General features: G+C 40.6%; 1 protein-coding gene across 1 annotated transcript in view; it reads right to left on the reverse strand.

The window, feature by feature from the left end:
• Positions 1-458: 458 nt before the first annotated feature.
• The window catches only part of myo9b (myosin IXb), a 119,392-nt gene continuing 102,492 nt past the window's right edge, over positions 459-17,358 (reverse strand). The window contains exons 39-41 of the mRNA XM_034182735.1: positions 13,385-13,482; positions 13,182-13,303; positions 459-1,463 (exon numbers count right to left, since the gene is read on the reverse strand). Of these exons, the coding sequence (XP_034038626.1) occupies positions 1,234-1,463; positions 13,182-13,303; positions 13,385-13,482 (450 nt within the window). The 3' untranslated portion in view covers positions 459-1,233. The remainder of the gene's footprint in view (positions 1,464-13,181; positions 13,304-13,384; positions 13,483-17,358) is intronic.

The following is a 17,358-nucleotide window of genomic DNA, read 5'->3' on the forward strand; positions in this document are numbered from 1 at the left end:
TGAAGCTTTCTTGGCATATTTTAAAGAATCATTCTCATATTTGTGTTGTTGGGCTTTTACTGCAACTTGTGGAAAAGAAAGTTAATTTTTGTCTGTACTTGGGTGGTAAAGGTTCATCCAGTGTTTATCTGTGTTCTGTTGTCTCATTTGGTAAATTTCTGTAGTTCATGTCAGCGTGACGTCACCCGTTTTCACTTCTAATCCTTTGACCTTTTAGTTACTTTGTGCTGTTTGCATGAATGTTTGCTTTACTTTTTCTTCCCCCTGTTCTTTGGGGGGTAAATAAAACCCCCTTTGTTATCAGCTAAAAACTTTGTGACCTTTCTTTGAATCTCAAGCATATTTTTCAAGTTGTAAGTAGAAGCGTTTCAAGTCAAATTACTTATAATGTGGCACATAGTGTAGCTAAATAATTTTGTAATGGATCCGTCTCAGGTATAGTATTATTAAAAAAAAAAGACAGTAGACAATTGTCATTTTATTCCAGTTGGAGAGACAGGCTAAACCCTGGAAACATCCAACACAGTAAGTCTCTTTTTTTTTTAACCATATAAAATGTACAGAAATACATCACCAAAACCCCCAACATTTAAAAACAAATAGTTAATTTGGTGAAACTGCACAACCTTGGGATTAGCAAGAAAAGTGACATGAAAAACAGTCAGTCAGTCTAAAAGGCAGCATTAGGACCGTGTACGTTACAGGTACACTGAATCTGTTACTGCAGTGAATATCACAAAGGACAGTTTAAGAAAAGCAAGTCATCTCGTTCAGATGCACTGATTAACAGCCCAAAATGTCAGTTACTGAAGAGAAGGTCACTCTGTACAACACGAGAAAGACATGTTTGTTTTTACATACTACACAAACAGCTGGCGGCACCACCATGGATCAGAAATTAGTCCCTTTGTAAAGCAAACATTTGTAACCTTTTGCTTCTCGTCATGTCCTGTTTTCTCTACATAAGGGCCGGAAATATCTACATTTATAAAATACATACTGCACAGTTCTGAAATATACTTGGAATCATACAAGTGTATTCACAAAAAATAATTACAACTGTTAGTTTTTTTCCAGATTGTTAACAGAAATTAGGGATACACCTAAATTCCTGAAGCAGATTTTTTTTTCCTCCTGTAGCAGCACGGACAAATTCTATAAAACAACATGCACAATTATTTAAGAGTATAATTACATACATCTGTCCAAAGGCACGTCTGAATTATGGTCAGATTAGCTGTCCTCATCTATGTAAGGAATGTCCAGGTCATCAAAGCTCCCACCGGAAGTCTTGCCGGTGACCTGGGAATTGGTGACTGCAGAGGCACTTGAGGGATTGTCTGGACCAGATTGAGTCTCATGTCCTGGCTGGCTCTCGTTCAGCAGACACTCCAGTGTCGTCAATTTAGTGACCTTAGTTGGGAAGTTGGGCTTCTGGGTCTTCAATGGCATGGTTACATTTCCTAGTGTTAGAAACCTCAGATTAGTCAACATTGTTTAAGCATATATACCACAAACAATTCACATCTATCAAATTTTGACAATATGACTTTTTTGTACACCAGCAGAACATTGTTTTTGTTAAATATACCTGAAAACATGATTAAACATTAACTATCTGAATTCATAATTATAGATTTCCAGATCAAGTAGAAGAAAAAAAATGGAATTACTTTAATCAATCAATCAATTTTTTTATATAGCGCCAAATCACAACAAACAGTTGCCCCAAGGCGCTTTATATTGTAAGGCAAGGCCATACAATAATTATGTAAAACCCCAACGGTCAAAACGACCCCCTGTGAGCAAGCACTTGGCTACAGTGGGAAGGAAAAACTCCCTTTTAACAGGAAGAAACCTCCAGCAGAACCAGGCTCAGGGAGGGGCAGTCTTCTGCTGGGACTGGTTGGGGCTGAGGGAGAGAACCAGGAAAAGACATGCTGTGGAGGGGAGCAGAGATCGATCACTAATGATTAAATGCAGAGTGGTGCATACAGAGTAAAAAGAGAAAGAAACAGTGCATCATGGGAACCCCCCAGCAGTCTACGTCTATAGCAGCATAACTAAGGGATGGTTCAGGGTCACCTGATCCAGCCCTAACTATAAGCTTTAGCAAAAAGGAAAGTTTTAAGCCTAATCTTAAAAGTAGAGAGGGTGTCTGTCTCCCTGATCTGAATTGGGAGCTGGTTCCACAGGAGAGGAGCCTGAAAGCTGAAGGCTCTGCCTCCCATTCTACGCTTACAAACCCTAGGAACTACAAGTAAGCCTGCAGTCTGAGAGCGAAGCGCTCTATTGGGGTGATATGGTACTACGAGGTCCCTAAGATAAGATGGGACCTGATTATTCAAAACCTTATAAGTAAGAAGAAGAATTTTAAATTCTATTCTAGAATTAACAGGAAGCCAATGAAGAGAGGCCAATATGGGTGAGATATGCTCTCTCCTTCTAGTCCCCGTCAGTACTCTAGCTGCAACATTTTGAATTAACTGAAGGCTTTTTAGGGAACTTTTAGGACAACCTGATAATAATGAATTACAATAGTCCAGCCTAGAGGAAATAAATGCATGAATTAGTTTTTCAGCATCACTCTGAGACAAGACCTTTCTGATTTTAGAGATATTGCGTAAATGCAAAAAAGCAGTCCTACATATTTGTTTAATATGCGCTTTGAATGACATATCCTGATCAAAAATGACTCCAAGATTTCTCACAGTATTACTAGAGGTCAGGGTAATGCCATCCACAGTAAGGATCTGGTTAGACACCATGTTTCTAAGATTTGTGGGGCCAAGTACAATAACTTCAGTTTTATCTGAGTTTAAAAGCAGGAAATTAGAGGTCATCCATGTCTTTATGTCTGTAAGACAATCCTGCAGTTTAGCTAATTGGTGTGTGTCCTCTGGCTTCATGGATAGATAAAGCTGGGTATCATCTGCGTAACAATGAAAATTTAAGCAATACCGTCTAATAATACTGCCTAAGGGAAGCATGTATAAAGTGAATAAAATTGGTCCTAGCACAGAACCTTGTGGAACTCCATAATTAACTTTAGTCTGTGAAGAAGATTCCCCATTTACATGAACAAATTGTAATCTATTAGACAAATATGATTCAAACCACCGCAGCGCAGTGCCTTTAATACCTATGGCATGCTCTAATCTCTGTAATAAAATTTTATGGTCAACAGTATCAAAAGCAGCACTGAGGTCTAACAGAACAAGCACAGAGATGAGTCCACTGTCCGAGGCCATAAGAAGATCATTTGTAACCTTCACTAATGCCGTTTCTGTACTATGATGAATTCTAAAACCTGACTGAAACTCTTCAAATAGACCATTCCTCTGCAGATGATCAGTTAGCTGTTTTACAAATACCCTCTCAAGAATTTTTGAGAGAAAAGGAAGGTTGGAGATTGGCCTATAATTAGCTAAGATAGCTGGGTCAAGTGATGGCTTTTTAAGTAATGGTTTAATTACTGCCACCTTAAAAGCCTGTGGTACATAGCCAACTAACAAAGATAGATTGATCATATTTAAGATCGAAGCATTAAATAATGGTAGGGCTTCCTTGAGCAGCCTGGTAGGAATGGGGTCTAATAAACATGTTGATGGTTTGGATGAAGTAACTAATGAAAATAACTCAGACAGAACAATCGGAGAGAAAGAGTCTAACCAAATACAGGCATCACTGAAAGCAGCCAAAGATAACGATACGTCTTTGGGATGGTTATGAGTAATTTTTTCTCTAATAGTTAAAATTTTGTTAGCAAAGAAAGTCATGAAGTCATTACTAGTTAAAGTTAATGGAATACTCAGCTCAATAGAGCTCTGACTCTGTCAGCCTGGCTACAGTGCTGAAAAGAAACCTGGGGTTGTTCTTATTTTCTTCAATTAGTGATGAGTAGAAAGATGTCCTAGCTTTACGGAGGGCTTTTTTATAGAGCAACAGACTCTTTTTCCAGGCTAAGTGAAGATCTTCTAAATTAGTGAGACGCCATTTCCTCTCCAACTTACGGGTTATCTGCTTTAAGCTACGAGTTTGTGAGTTATACCACGGAGTCAGGCACTTCTGATTTAAAGCTCTCTTTTTTAGAGGAGCTACAGCATCCAAAGTTGTCTTCAATGAGGATGTAAAACTATTGACGAGATACTCTATCTCACTTACAGAGTTTAGGTAGCTACTCTGCACTGTGTTGGTATATGGCATTAGAGAAGATAAAGAAGGAATCATATCCTTAAACCTAGTTACAGCGCTTTCTGAAAGACTTCTAGTGTAATGAAACTTATTCCCCACTGCTGGGTAGTCCATCAGAGTAAATGTAAATGTTATTAAGAAATGATCAGACAGAAGGGAGTTTTCAGGGAATATTGTTAAGTCTTCTATTTCCATACCATAAGTCAGAACAAGATCTAAGATATGATTAAAGTGGTGGGTGGACTCATTTACTTTTTGAGCAAAGCCAATAGAGTCTAATAATAGATTAAATGCAGTGTTGAGGCTGTCATTCTCAGCATCTGTGTGGATGTTAAAATCGCCCACTATAATTATCTTATCTGAGCTAAGCACTAAGTCAGACAAAAGGCCTGAAAATTCACAGAGAAACTCACAGTAACGACCAGGTGGACGATAGATAATAACAAATAAAACTGGTTTTTGGGACTTCCAATTTGGATGGCCAAGACTAAGAGTCAAGCTTTCAAATGAATTAAAGCTCTGTCTGGGTTTTTGATTAATTAATAAGCTGGAATGGAAGATTGCTGCTAATCCTCCGCCCCGGCCCGTACTACGAGCATTCTGACAGTTAGTGTGACTCGGGGTGTTGACTCATTTAAACTAACATATTCATCCTGCTGTAACCAGGTTTCTGTAAGGCAGAATAAATCAATATGTTGATCAATTATTATATCATTTACCAACAGGGACTTAGAAGAGAGAGACCTAATGTTTAATAGACCACATTTAACTGTTTTAGTCTGTGGTGCAGTTGAAGGTGCTATATTATTTTTTCTTTTTGAATTTTTATGCTTAAATAGATTTTTGCTGGTTATTGGTAGTCTGGGAGCAGGCACCGTCTCTACGGGGATGGGGTAATGAGGGGATGGCAGGGGGAGAGAAGCTGCAGAGAGGTGTGTAAGATTACAACTCTGCTTCCTGGTCCCAACCCTGGATAGTCACGGTTTGGAGGATTTAAGAAAATTGGCCAGATTTCTAGAAATGAGAGCTGCTCCATCCAAAGTGGGATGGATGCCGTCTCTCGTAACAAGACCAGGTTTTCCCCAGAAGCTTTGCCAATTATCTATGAAGCCCACCTCATTTTTTGGACACCACTCAGACAGCCAGCAATTCAAGGAGAACATGCGGCTAAACATGTCACTCCCGGTCTGATTGGGGAGGGGCCCAGAGAAAACTACAGAGTCCGATATTGTTTTTGCAAAGTTACACACCGATTTAATGTTAATTTTAGTGACCTCCGATTGGCGTAACCGGGTGTCATTACTGCCGACGTGAATTACAATCTTACCAAATTTACGCTTAGCCTTAGCCAGCAGTTTCAAATTTCCTTCAATGTCGCCTGCTCTGGCCCCCGGAAGACAATTGACTATGGTTGCTGGTGTCACTAACTTCACATTTCGCAAAACAGAGTCGCCAATAACCAGAGTTTGATCCTCGACGGGTGTGTCGTCGAGTGGGGAAAAACGGTTAGAGATGTGAACGGGTTGGCGGTGTACACGGGGCTTCTGTTTAGGACTACGCTTCCTCCTCACAGTCACCCAGTCGGCCTGCTTTCCCGGCTGCTCGGGATCTGCCAGGGGGAAACTAACGGCGGCTAAGCTACCTTGGTCCACACCGACTACAGGGGCCTGGCTAGCTGTAGAATTTTCCACGGTGCGGAGCCGAGTCTCCAATTCGCCCAGCCTGGCCTCCAAAGCTACGAATAAGCTACACTTATTACAAGTACCATTACTGCTAAAGGAGGCCGAGGAATAACTAAACATTTCACACCCAGAGCAGAAAAGTGCGGGAGAGACAGGAGAAGCCGCCATGCTAAATCGGCTAAGAGCTAGTAGCTACGCTAAGCTAGCGGATTCCTAAAAACACGCAAAGTGAATAATGTGTAAATAATTTAGAGGTGATTCAGCAGAAGGAGTGCTTTAGTTAAGGCACGTAAAGATTACACTGGGAAACAAATCGTAATCTAGATAACTAGATCAATCTAACTGCGCAGATTAAACAGCTAACAGATACAGAAAAACACCGCTGTGCTCCGGAACAGGAAGTGATACAATACCGCAGTGAGAGCCAACCACCAGTAGAGGCAAACTTTAATGTTGAGGAAAAATATTATGGAATCCTAAACAAGAAGAATTACAATCAAGAGACTTTGTTGCTGCTCCTTGGGCATTTATGACATTAGCTTTGCAGAATGGAGCCTTGACAGGGACCAATTTCCTTAATTTCCACCACTTATTTTCATTCAGATCGAGATTAGGATATTTGCTGGCCGTGTCGTGTTGACATGCCTTTCCTGAAGAAAATTTTCAAAGTTTTTTGGTCCGAGGAAAGATAAATTATCATTCTGACACAGTACATCATTACCAAACAAATTTTCAATCAACAGAATGTTGAAAGTGTCCAAAATTTCACTGTACACCTGCACTGTGACTGTTGATGTAATGTTACCATCTCCTCCGGTTCTGTACTTAGTATAAAACTCCATGCCTTAAAAGTGTGAAGTGGGCATTTTCCTTACACAGGCATGTTTATAGTTCCATTAGAATAGAATACAGATTTGAGATTCACCACCATATTTCACTTTTATTCAATCATCCACCATCCATGATTGCTTTTTAGTCTGCTGCAACCTTGATTTCTTGGTTATAGATGTTTGCAATCTTGTAGCACTGTCCAACAACAATTTGGGGTAGATATATAGGAATCAATCTATACATCCATAAATCTGTTCATGCATCTTATACAGTGCATCCGGAAAGTATTCACAGCGCTACACTCCTTCCACAATTTGTTATGTTACAGCCTTATTCCAAAATTGAGTAAATCATTTTTTTCCTCACAATACCCCATAATGACATGAAAAAAAATTTTTTTTTTGTTTAATTTCTGCAAAATTATTAAAAACTAGAAGCATTCGGAGGGTGCAAACCTCCGCCAAGGCCATAGGGTCACTGACGTCACATGGAATAATACCCTTTGGCAAAGAGACTTATTCCACGTCGTTTCACGCATCTACCATCATGTTTCAGATTCAGTGGTTAACCCTCTGGGGTCCGAGGGCATTTTTTGGACAGTTCACTCGCCTGGCATAAATGTTTTATTATTGCTGTTAGCAGCTCTCCCTGCATCCCACAATCAAGTTTTATGTCTCTTTTTTCAAGACAACCTGTACTTTCAAAATATATATGCTCTAGTTGTGTTTTATAAGTGTAATAAAGGTTTACAATCAGAAATAAAGGAAAAAGTAAAGAAGAAAATAATTTTCCACACACATTTATTCAAAACACATAGCAAACTATAACAAACAACTGTTTTGACACTTTCTAAAGGTAATTTGGGCTCTTGTGTGAAAGACTGTACAACAAAAAGGTTCAAACAATAAACACAAATGCACATTTTGAGCAATATATTCAAAATGGTCTCTGTGTTTTGGTTTCATCTCAAAGCAATTTCTGTCTGCTATTACACAAAGGTCACAACACAACACACTTCGACTATGAAGTTGACTGTGTGTTCTCTCCTGCTCTGAAAGCAACATTCACACTTCGATGCTCATTCAGTTTGAGGAGCGGCCCCTCCCCCCTCGCTCCATTGATATGGTAAACAGTGCTTTGCGCCGGAGCGAGAGAGCTTGCCACAGGCTTATCCAGTAAAATTCACAGGAAAACTAGTCAAGCAATCCTAATACTCACACACTGTTTGCGCACGTGAGATTGTATGAGAGGCTCTTCATCTGCTCACTTTCACTTTCGCTGTGCGTAATGGCGTAGGGCGCATTGGAGCAGCCAGGGGCTATTCAAACGGGCCAACTAGTAACACATCACTCCTAAAAACAATCTTTGGTGTGTTACGTGAAGTGAATCTGCCCTACGATTGAATTTTGGAAAACCATGTTACGGTGAACCAATTCCGATTGGACACTCACATTGCGCACGTCATCACACAGCTTCTACGAGGTCTGTTAGAAAAGTATCCGACCTTATTATTTTTTTCAAAAACCATATGGATTTGAATCACGTGTGATTGCATTAGCCAAGCTTGAACCTTCGTGCGCATGCGTGAGTTTTTTCATGCCTGTTGGTTGCGTCATTCGCCTGTGAGCAGGTTTTGTGTGAGCACTGGTCCACCCCTCTCGTCTGGCGGTGGAGCCGCACGGAACTCCTCCGCACGTCTGTCTTAATGTGCCGAAAGTGCTGATGTCCACGTCTTTTCACAATTCCTGTGCTAGTCAGATGACATACCGCATCAAGACAGCGTCCAGTTTAGAAATGAACGGCACATTCCACTGTTACAGGAGTTTTTGTCATGGAAAGAGGAGCAGCTCCACTGCGACACGCGGTGGAGCCGCAGGGCGCAAAGCAACGCCGTGATGAAGCCTCACAGGACATGTTCCAGCATGTCCAGCTCATGCACAATCACAATTGGATAATCACATGACTGGAAAGCAATCGGAATCCGTCTGAAAGCCATCTCAAAGCCGTCCTGTGAGACCAACACGGAGGTGGATTTGTGCCGCGTAATGAACGGCTCCGTGGTGCGTCCCTCCGCTTTTCTTTCCATGAAAAAAACTCCTGTAACAGTGGAATGTGCCAAAAAAGTGCTGATGTCCACGTCTCCTGCCTTTTTGTGAAAGTCAGACGAGGTCCCGGATCAACAAAGCCTTCACGTTGGAAATGATCTGGTTGTTTCAGCGGGGTCTGAGCATGTCGATCGTCGCTGGGAGCGCGCTGCGCTCTCAGCAGTTGTGGGCCATCCTTAAAGCGGCAGTAACACTCCGTAATCTGTTTAATCCCCATAAAATCGTCCCTGAAAGCTATATTAATTTTTCGAACGGTGTCCACCTGGAGGTCTCTCTCAGTTTCTGGAAAAAAATTGATGCAGCAAAGCTCCAAATTGTTCAGACATTTATTCGAAATAAAAAAACAACGAGAGGGGTGGACCAGTACTCACACAAAGCCTGCTCACAGGTGAATGACGCAACCGACAGGCGTGAAAAAACTCACGCATGCGCACGAAGGTTCAAGCTTGGCTGACGCAATCACACGTGATACAAATTCATATGGTTTTTGAAAAAATAATAAGGTCGGATACTTTTCTCACAGACCTCGTATGAGGAGTACAAAGATGGTGGACGGTGGCTCAAAGTCCATGGAGTTAACTTTTCAGAAAAAAAAAGTTTCTATCTTATATCATTAAAAAGTTATTTATAATTTAGTAAAGCTTGGTCTCAGCCATCGTATACGTCGGCCTCAGAGGGTTAAACCCTTAGATCTATTTATAAAGAGAAACTGCATGAACTACAAAAGTTTTTTTTATTTTCTAATAAGTTCATTCATTGAGGAGAAACAAATACTAAATTACTGTTGTGTCGTAACTTAATTTTTGTTCAGCCTTTGTGACCCGTCTTCATGAAGTTAGATGCAAAAATGATGAAATTGGCCCTATCCTGCAATGATAAAGAATCCTTAAAAAAATTACTGGATCCGGATCGTGTTTTGGATCATTACCAAAATTTAATGACTTCTAAGTTAGGCCAAGATACACCCCTGGTAAAAATTTCATTGAAATCCATTGAGGATTTTTTGAGTAATCTTGCTAACAAACCAACCAATCAACAAACAAACGGACGCGACTGAAAACATAACCTCCTTGGCGGAGGTAATAAAAAACTAAGAAATCACATGTACATACAGTAGTGTTCAGAATAATAGTAGTGCTATATGACTAATAAGATTAATCCAGGTTTTGAGTATATTTCTTATTGTTACATGGGAAACAAGGTACCAGTAGATTCAGTAGATTCTCACAAATCCAACAAGACCAAGCATTCATGATATGCACACTCAATGCTATGAAATTGGGCTATTAGTAAAAAAAAAAAGTAGAAAAGGGGGTGTTCACAATAATAGTAGCATCTGCTGTTGACGCTACAAACTCAAAACTATTATGTTCAAACTGCTTTTTAGCAATCCTGTGAATCACTAAACTAGTATTTAGTTGTATAACCACAGTTTTTCCTGATTTCTTCACATCTGCGAGGCATTAATTTTGTTGGTTTGGAACCAAGATTTTGCTCATTTACTGGTGTGCTTGGGGTCATTGTCTTGTTGAAACACCAATTTCAAGGGCATGTCCTCTTCAGCATAAGGCAACATGAGCTCTTCAAGTATTCTGACATATCCAAACTGATCCATGATACCTGGTATGCGATATATAGGCCCAACACCATAGTAGGAGAAACATGCCCATATCATGATGCTTGCACCACCATGCTTCACTGTCTTCACTGTGAACTGTGGCTTGAATTCAGAGTTTGGGGGTCATCTCACAAACTGTCTGCGGCCCTTGGACCCAAAAAGAACAATTTTACTCTCATCAGTCCACAAAATATTCCTCCATTTCTCTTTAGGCCAGTTGATGTGTTTTTTGGCAAATTGTAACATCTTCTGCACGTCTTATTTAACAGAGGGACTTTGCGGGGGATTCTTGCAAATAAATTAGCTTCACACAGGCGTCTTCTAACTGTCACAGCACTTACAGGTAACTCCAGACTGTCTTTGATCATCCTGGAGCTGATCAATGGGTGAGTCTTTGCCATTCTGGTTATTCTTCTATTCATTTTGATGGTTGTTTTCCATTTTCTTCCACGCGTCTGTTTTTTTTTTTTTTTTTTTGTCCATTTTAAAGCATTGGAGATCATTGTAGATGAACAGCCTATATTTTTTTGCACCTGCGTATAAGTTTTCCCCTCTCCAATCAACTTTTTAATCAAACTACGCTGTTCTTCTGAACAATGTCTTGAACGTCCCATTTTCCTCAGGCTTTCAAAGAGAAAAGCATGTTCAACAGGTGTCGGCTTCATCCTTAAAGAGGGGACACCTGATTCACACCTGTTTGTTCCACAACTGACGAACTCACTGACTGAATGCCACACTACTATTATTGTTAACACCCCCTTTTCTACTTTTTTTTTACTAATAGCCCAATTTCATAGCCTTAAGAGTGTGCATATCATGAATGCTTGGTCTTATTGGATTTGTGAGAATCTACTGGTACCTTGTTTCCCATGTAACAATAAGAAATATATTCAAAACCTGGATTAATCTTTTTAGTCACATAGCGCTACTATTATTCTGAACACTACTGTTAAGTATTCACACCCTTTGCTCAATACTTTGTTGATGCACCTTTGCCAGCAATTACAGCCTCAGGTCTTCTTGAATATGATGCTACAAGCTTGGTGCACCTGTCTTTGGGCAGTTTTGTCCATTCGCCTTTGCAGCACCTCTCAAGCTCCATCAGGTTGGATGGGGAGCGTCGGTGCACAGCCATTTTCAGATCTCTCCACAGATGTTCAATCTGATGCAGGTCTGTGTTCTGGCTGGACCACTCAAGGACATTCACAGAGCTGTCCTGAAGCCACTCCTGTGATATCTTGGCTGTGTGCTCAGGGTCATTGTCCTGCTGAAAGATGAACCGTCGCCCCAGTCTGAGGCCAAAAGCACTCTTTGAGCAGGTTTTCATCCAGGATGTCTCTGTACATTGCTGCATTCATCTTTCCCTCAATCCTGATTAGTCTCCCAGTTCCTGCTGCTGATAAACATCGCCACAGTATGATGCTGCTGCCACCATGCTTCACTGTAGGGATGGTGCCTGGTTTCCTCCAAACATGATTATGCCTGGCATTTACACCAAAGAGTTGAGTCTTTGTCTCATCAGAGCAAAGAATTTTGTTTCTCATTGTCTGAGAGTCCTTCAGGTGCCTTTTGCCAAAATCCAGGCACGCAGCCATGTGCCTTTTACTAAGGAGTGGCTTCCATCTGACCACTCTACCATACAGGCCTGATTGGTGGATTGCTGCAGAGATGGTTAACCTTCTGGAAGGTTCTCCTCTCTCCACAGAGGAATACTGGTGCTCTGACAGAGTGACCATCGGGTTCTTGATCACCTCCCTGACTAAGGCCCTTCTCCCTGATCTCTCAGTTTAGATGGGTGGCCAGCTCTAGGAAGAGTCCAGGTGGATCCGAACATCTTCCATTTATATATGGAGGAGACCACTGTGCTCATTGGGACCTTCAAAGCAGCAGAAAAGTTTCTGTACCCTTCCCCAGATTTGCACCTTGAGACAACCCTATGTTGGAGGTCTACAGACAATTCCTTTGACTTTATGCTTGGTTTGTGCTGACATACACTGTCAACTGTGGGACCTTGTATGTAGACAGGTGTGTGTCTTTCCAAATCATGTGCAACCAACTGACTTTACCCCAGGTGGACTCCAATTAAGCTGTAGAAACATCTCAAGGATGATCAGTGGAAACAGGATGCACCTGAGCTCAATTTTGGGCTTCACGGCAAAGGCTGTGAATACTTATGTACATGTGATTTTGTAGTTTTTGCTTTTAATTAATGTGCCAAAATCTAAAAAAAACTTTTGACATTGTCATTATCATTATGGGGTACTGTGTAGAATTTTTATGTAAAAAGATCCATTTTGGAATAAGGCTGTAACATTTTTTTCCGCTTTCTATTGAATCTGGAAAACAATATGCCATGAATTCAAACAAACATATTTTAAATTTATGAAGCATGTTTCAGAAAGTCAGAATGTTCTGCTCTTGAACAAATTTACTTTGTGTAATATCTGTGATTTGTTTATTTGCTTTCATGTAAGAAAACATAGTAGATATATGCCAAGTGTGGTGATTCCATCATATTTCACCAGGGTTGTTGTGCGCACACATACAGCCTTCCACAAATTCCCTTTGTTGGTATGACATTATAAATTTCTACATACTGCTGACAAGAGGCACCTGAGAAACCCAATGTTCAATGATAACCACTATGATAAAAATAGAATAAATTATCCAAAATCAACCACAGAAAAAGAATAAAACAAATGTATATTCTTAAGCCCAGAGGAAGGTCTAGTACCTTACCGCTCTACTGACCTTCTGAGTCCAGACTTTCTATATGGTCCAGGCTCTCTGTGCTAGTTGATGGTGAAGAATCCAAGTTGTCATGGTCAGAGTTTTCCTGCTCCAGGTCAGGTAACCTGCAGGCCAGCTCCACCCTGGAAATACAATAAGCCATTTGACATTCAAGGTATTGAGTGCAGTGTGCATAGTTCCATACAAAAATATCTTCAGCTCACTTTTCTTGCTTGATAGACTTGATTCTCTCAATAAGGGTCTTCTCCACATCATCTGATTCGATTTGATCAGGAACCTTTAGCTCTGAGGAATTCTCGATCTGCATAGAGGTCAAAGAGGAAGTTCAAGGTGTTAACTGACAAATGAGGACCATAAACAAACCATGAAGAACAGATACTAATTCTCTGGAGTGTTTATGGCCCATAAAGCAACAAAAATACAATAGAATTTAGTAATATACAAGATATAAAATATGTATTTTCTGGACTATAAGTGACAGTTTTTTATTTATCTATTTACTTTTACTTTTTGCTGGTCCTGGGACATTTAAGCAACAGGTAAGAAAAATACTGCAATATCATCTATGGCCACAAGATGGCACCACCAACACACGTGACTAGCTACTCCTGTCTACTAATCCACAAGTGCCAACCTTCAGTGATGCCATATCCTTCTTGTTTATAATATTTAGCAGCAGAGAATAACTGTGGAAAAGCTGTGTCTGAAATACTTAAAAACACGCAAAAACAAGAAGTGAGCAGACTGCCTTCTTAAGGCTGAAACAAAGTTCCAAGTCTGACTTTGAAGGTTCATAAACTATAGGTTTTGGATATATTATCATGTTTGATTATTACATACTTTTAAAGATGCACTTTGCACGTATTAGAAAATAATGCCTGCTAATTTTCTATTTAGGGGCATTTGTAAAGTAGCCTGATAATGGGAATGGCTGATGCTAGCTACTGAAACCTCTGAATTTAACACCAGTATTTCCCCTTAAATCTTTTTCAGTCCTGATGGTACACACTGAAAACTCAAATTGCAAGACAGAGACAAAAAACACAAGGTGCTCAAAAGTGCAAGCAAAAACATTATAACCATGAACTGTGATCTTCCTTCTGTCTCCTCCATATAAGCTTTATACGAGATCTGTTAGAAAAGTACCTGACCTTTTTATTTTTTTTCAAAAACCTGATGGATTTGAATCACGTGTGCTTGCATGAGCCAACCTTGAACCTTTGTGCGCATGCGTGATTTTTCTCACGCAAAAGCGCCACCCTGTTGCAGTCTCACAGGACATGCTGGGACATGCCCACCTCTTCCACAATTTCTTGGATAGTCACACAACTGAAAAGCCACCGAAAGCCGTCTGAATCTTCCGAATGGTGGAAGAGGTGGGCATCATTTTTCGGAGTCCAAGATGTCCTGTGAGACTTCAACATGGTGGCGCTTTTGCTCCATCAGCAGCTTCGTGCAGAAGCCATCAGCATGAATTTCGCTGCAACTCTTTTCATGGCCAAATCTTCTGTCACAGTGGAATGTGCCGAAAAAGTGCTGATGTCCACCTCTTCCACAATTTCTCGGACAGTCACACGACGGTCCCACATCACCACAGAGTTCACTTTGGAAATGATCTGGTCATTTCAGCATGTTGATGGCCACCCGGAGCTCGCTCTCCACCGTTGTGCGGACGTCTTTAAACCGGTTGTACCGCTCCTTAATCTGTGTGATGCCCAGAGGATCGTCACAGAAAGCCGTCTGAATAATCCGAATGGTTTCCACCTGGCTGTCGCCCAGTTCCTGGCCAAATTTGATGTAGTCGCGCTGCTCCAGTTGTTCCACCATTTTCCTTGCAAAGAAAATCCGACGAGAGACTACACCCATCCTCACACAAAAGCTGCTTACAAGCAAATGACGCAACCGACAGGCGTGAAAAAGTTCACGCATGCGCACGAAGGTTCAAGGTTGGCTCATGCAAGCACACGTGATTCAAATCCATCAGGTTTTTGCAAAAAATAAAAAGGTCCGATACTGTTCTAACAGACCTCGTATATCAGATATAAGGAACAGAGAGAAAGTTTCCTTTTTAAACTTCCCTTAGGAAGAAGGTTTCAGAGTTTCTGGTACAGGATATGATGTCTCGGGAACAGCACATGTCCCGAAGCCATTAGATATTTGAATTCTAAATCAACAGGCACTTTAAGGAGCAGTAACATCAGCTGCATGTGACTATCAGGATTTGAATTAAATGCTACTGAATCACCTGTGTGATTGTTTTTAAAGAATAATGGCCACTTTCAGCTCTGGACAGAGCCACTGGACAGCCGTTTCGCCTGTTCAGAGGCCATAAGCAGCAACTTCCTCTTGAGTTATTGGTGCCTCCTTAGAATTAGACCATGAGCTTCTGTGTTTTTAACTTAAAACATGGAGTTTGTGTTATAAATAAATTGCTTCTTTTTCAATGAAGCAATAGCACCATGTTTTAAAAATAAATTTGACTTACAAGACCAGTATGACTTTTATGGAGTCCCCCCCATGACACTTTTTAGACAGATGTAACTAATAATCTGGAAAATATTACAAGCCATAACAGTTTTTTAAATCCTCTAGTACAGTAGTGTTCAGAATAATAGTGCTATGTGACTAAAAAGATTAATCCAGGTTTTGAGTATACAAGGTCTGTGAGAAAAGTAATGGACCTTTTAATTTTTTTCAAAAACTATATGGATTTGATTCATAAGTTTTTACGTCAGCCAAGCTTGAACCTTCGTGCGCATGCGTGAGTTTTTCCACGCCTGTCGGTTGCGTCATTCACCTGTGAGCACGCCTTGTGGTAGGAGTGATCCAGCCCCCTCGTCGGATTTTCGTTGTCAGGAAATGGCGGAATGATTTGGGCTCATTCTCATTGCATAACACTCATTCTCTGTGAAGCCCGTAAAATTTTCACCAAAAGCCAGATACATTTTTCAAATGGTTTCCAGCTGCCTGTCTCTAACAGTTTCTGAAAAAATTCTGATGGAAAAAAAAAGCCCAAATCATTCCGCCATTTCCTCGCAATGAAACAACGACGAGAGGGGTGGACCAGTGCTCACTCAAAGCCTGCCCACAGGCGAATGACGCAACCGACAGGCGTGGAAAAACTCACGCATGCGCACGAAGGTTCAAGCTTGGCTGACGTAAAAACATATGAATCAAATCCATATAGTTTTTGAAAAAAATAAAATGTATGATACTTTTCTCACAGACCTCATATTTCTTATTGTTACATGGGAAACAAGGTACCAGTAGATTCAGTAGATTCTCACAAATCCAACAAGACCAAGCATTCATGATATGCACACTCTTAAGGCTATGAATTGGACTATTAGTAAAAAAAAAAGTAGAAAAGGGGGTGTTCACAATAATAATAGCATCTGCTGTTGACACTACAAACTCAAAACTATTATGTTCAAACTGCTTTTTTAGCAATCCTGTAAATCATTAAACTAGTATTTAGTTGTATAACCACAGTTTTTCATGATTTCTTCACATCTGCGAGGCATTCATTTTGTTGGTTTGGAACCAAGATTTTGCTCGTTTACTAGTGTGCTTGGGGTCATTGTCTTGTTGAAACACCCATTTCAAGGGCATGTCCTCTTCAGCATAAGGCAACATGACCTCTTCAAGTATTTTGACATATCCAAACTGATCCATGAAACCTGGTATGCGATATATAGGCCCAACACCATAGTAGGAGAAACATGCCCATATCATGATGCTTGCACCACCATGCTTCACTGTCTTCACTGTGAACTGTGGCTTGAATTCAGAGTTTGGGGTCATCTCACAAACTGTCTGCGGCCCTTGGACACAAAAAGAACAATTTTACTCTCATCAGTCCACAAAATATTCCTCCATTTCTCTTTAGGCCAGTTGATGTGTTCTTTGGCAAATTGTAACCTCTTCTGCACGTCTTATTTAACAGAGGGACTTTGCGGGGGATTCTTGCAAATAAATTAGCTTCACACAGGCGTCTTCTAACTGTCACAGCACTTACAGGTAACTCCAGACTGTTTTTGATCATCCTGGAGCTGATCAATGGGTGAGTCTTTGCCATTCTGGTTATTCTTCTATCCATTTTGATGGTTGTTTTCCGTTTTCTTCCACACGTCTCTGTTTTTTTGTCCATTTTAAAGCATTGGAGATCATTGTAGAT

This window comes from Thalassophryne amazonica, chromosome 12 (assembly GCF_902500255.1).
Source record: "Thalassophryne amazonica chromosome 12, fThaAma1.1, whole genome shotgun sequence".
Taxonomy (NCBI): Eukaryota; Metazoa; Chordata; class Actinopteri; order Batrachoidiformes; family Batrachoididae; genus Thalassophryne; species Thalassophryne amazonica.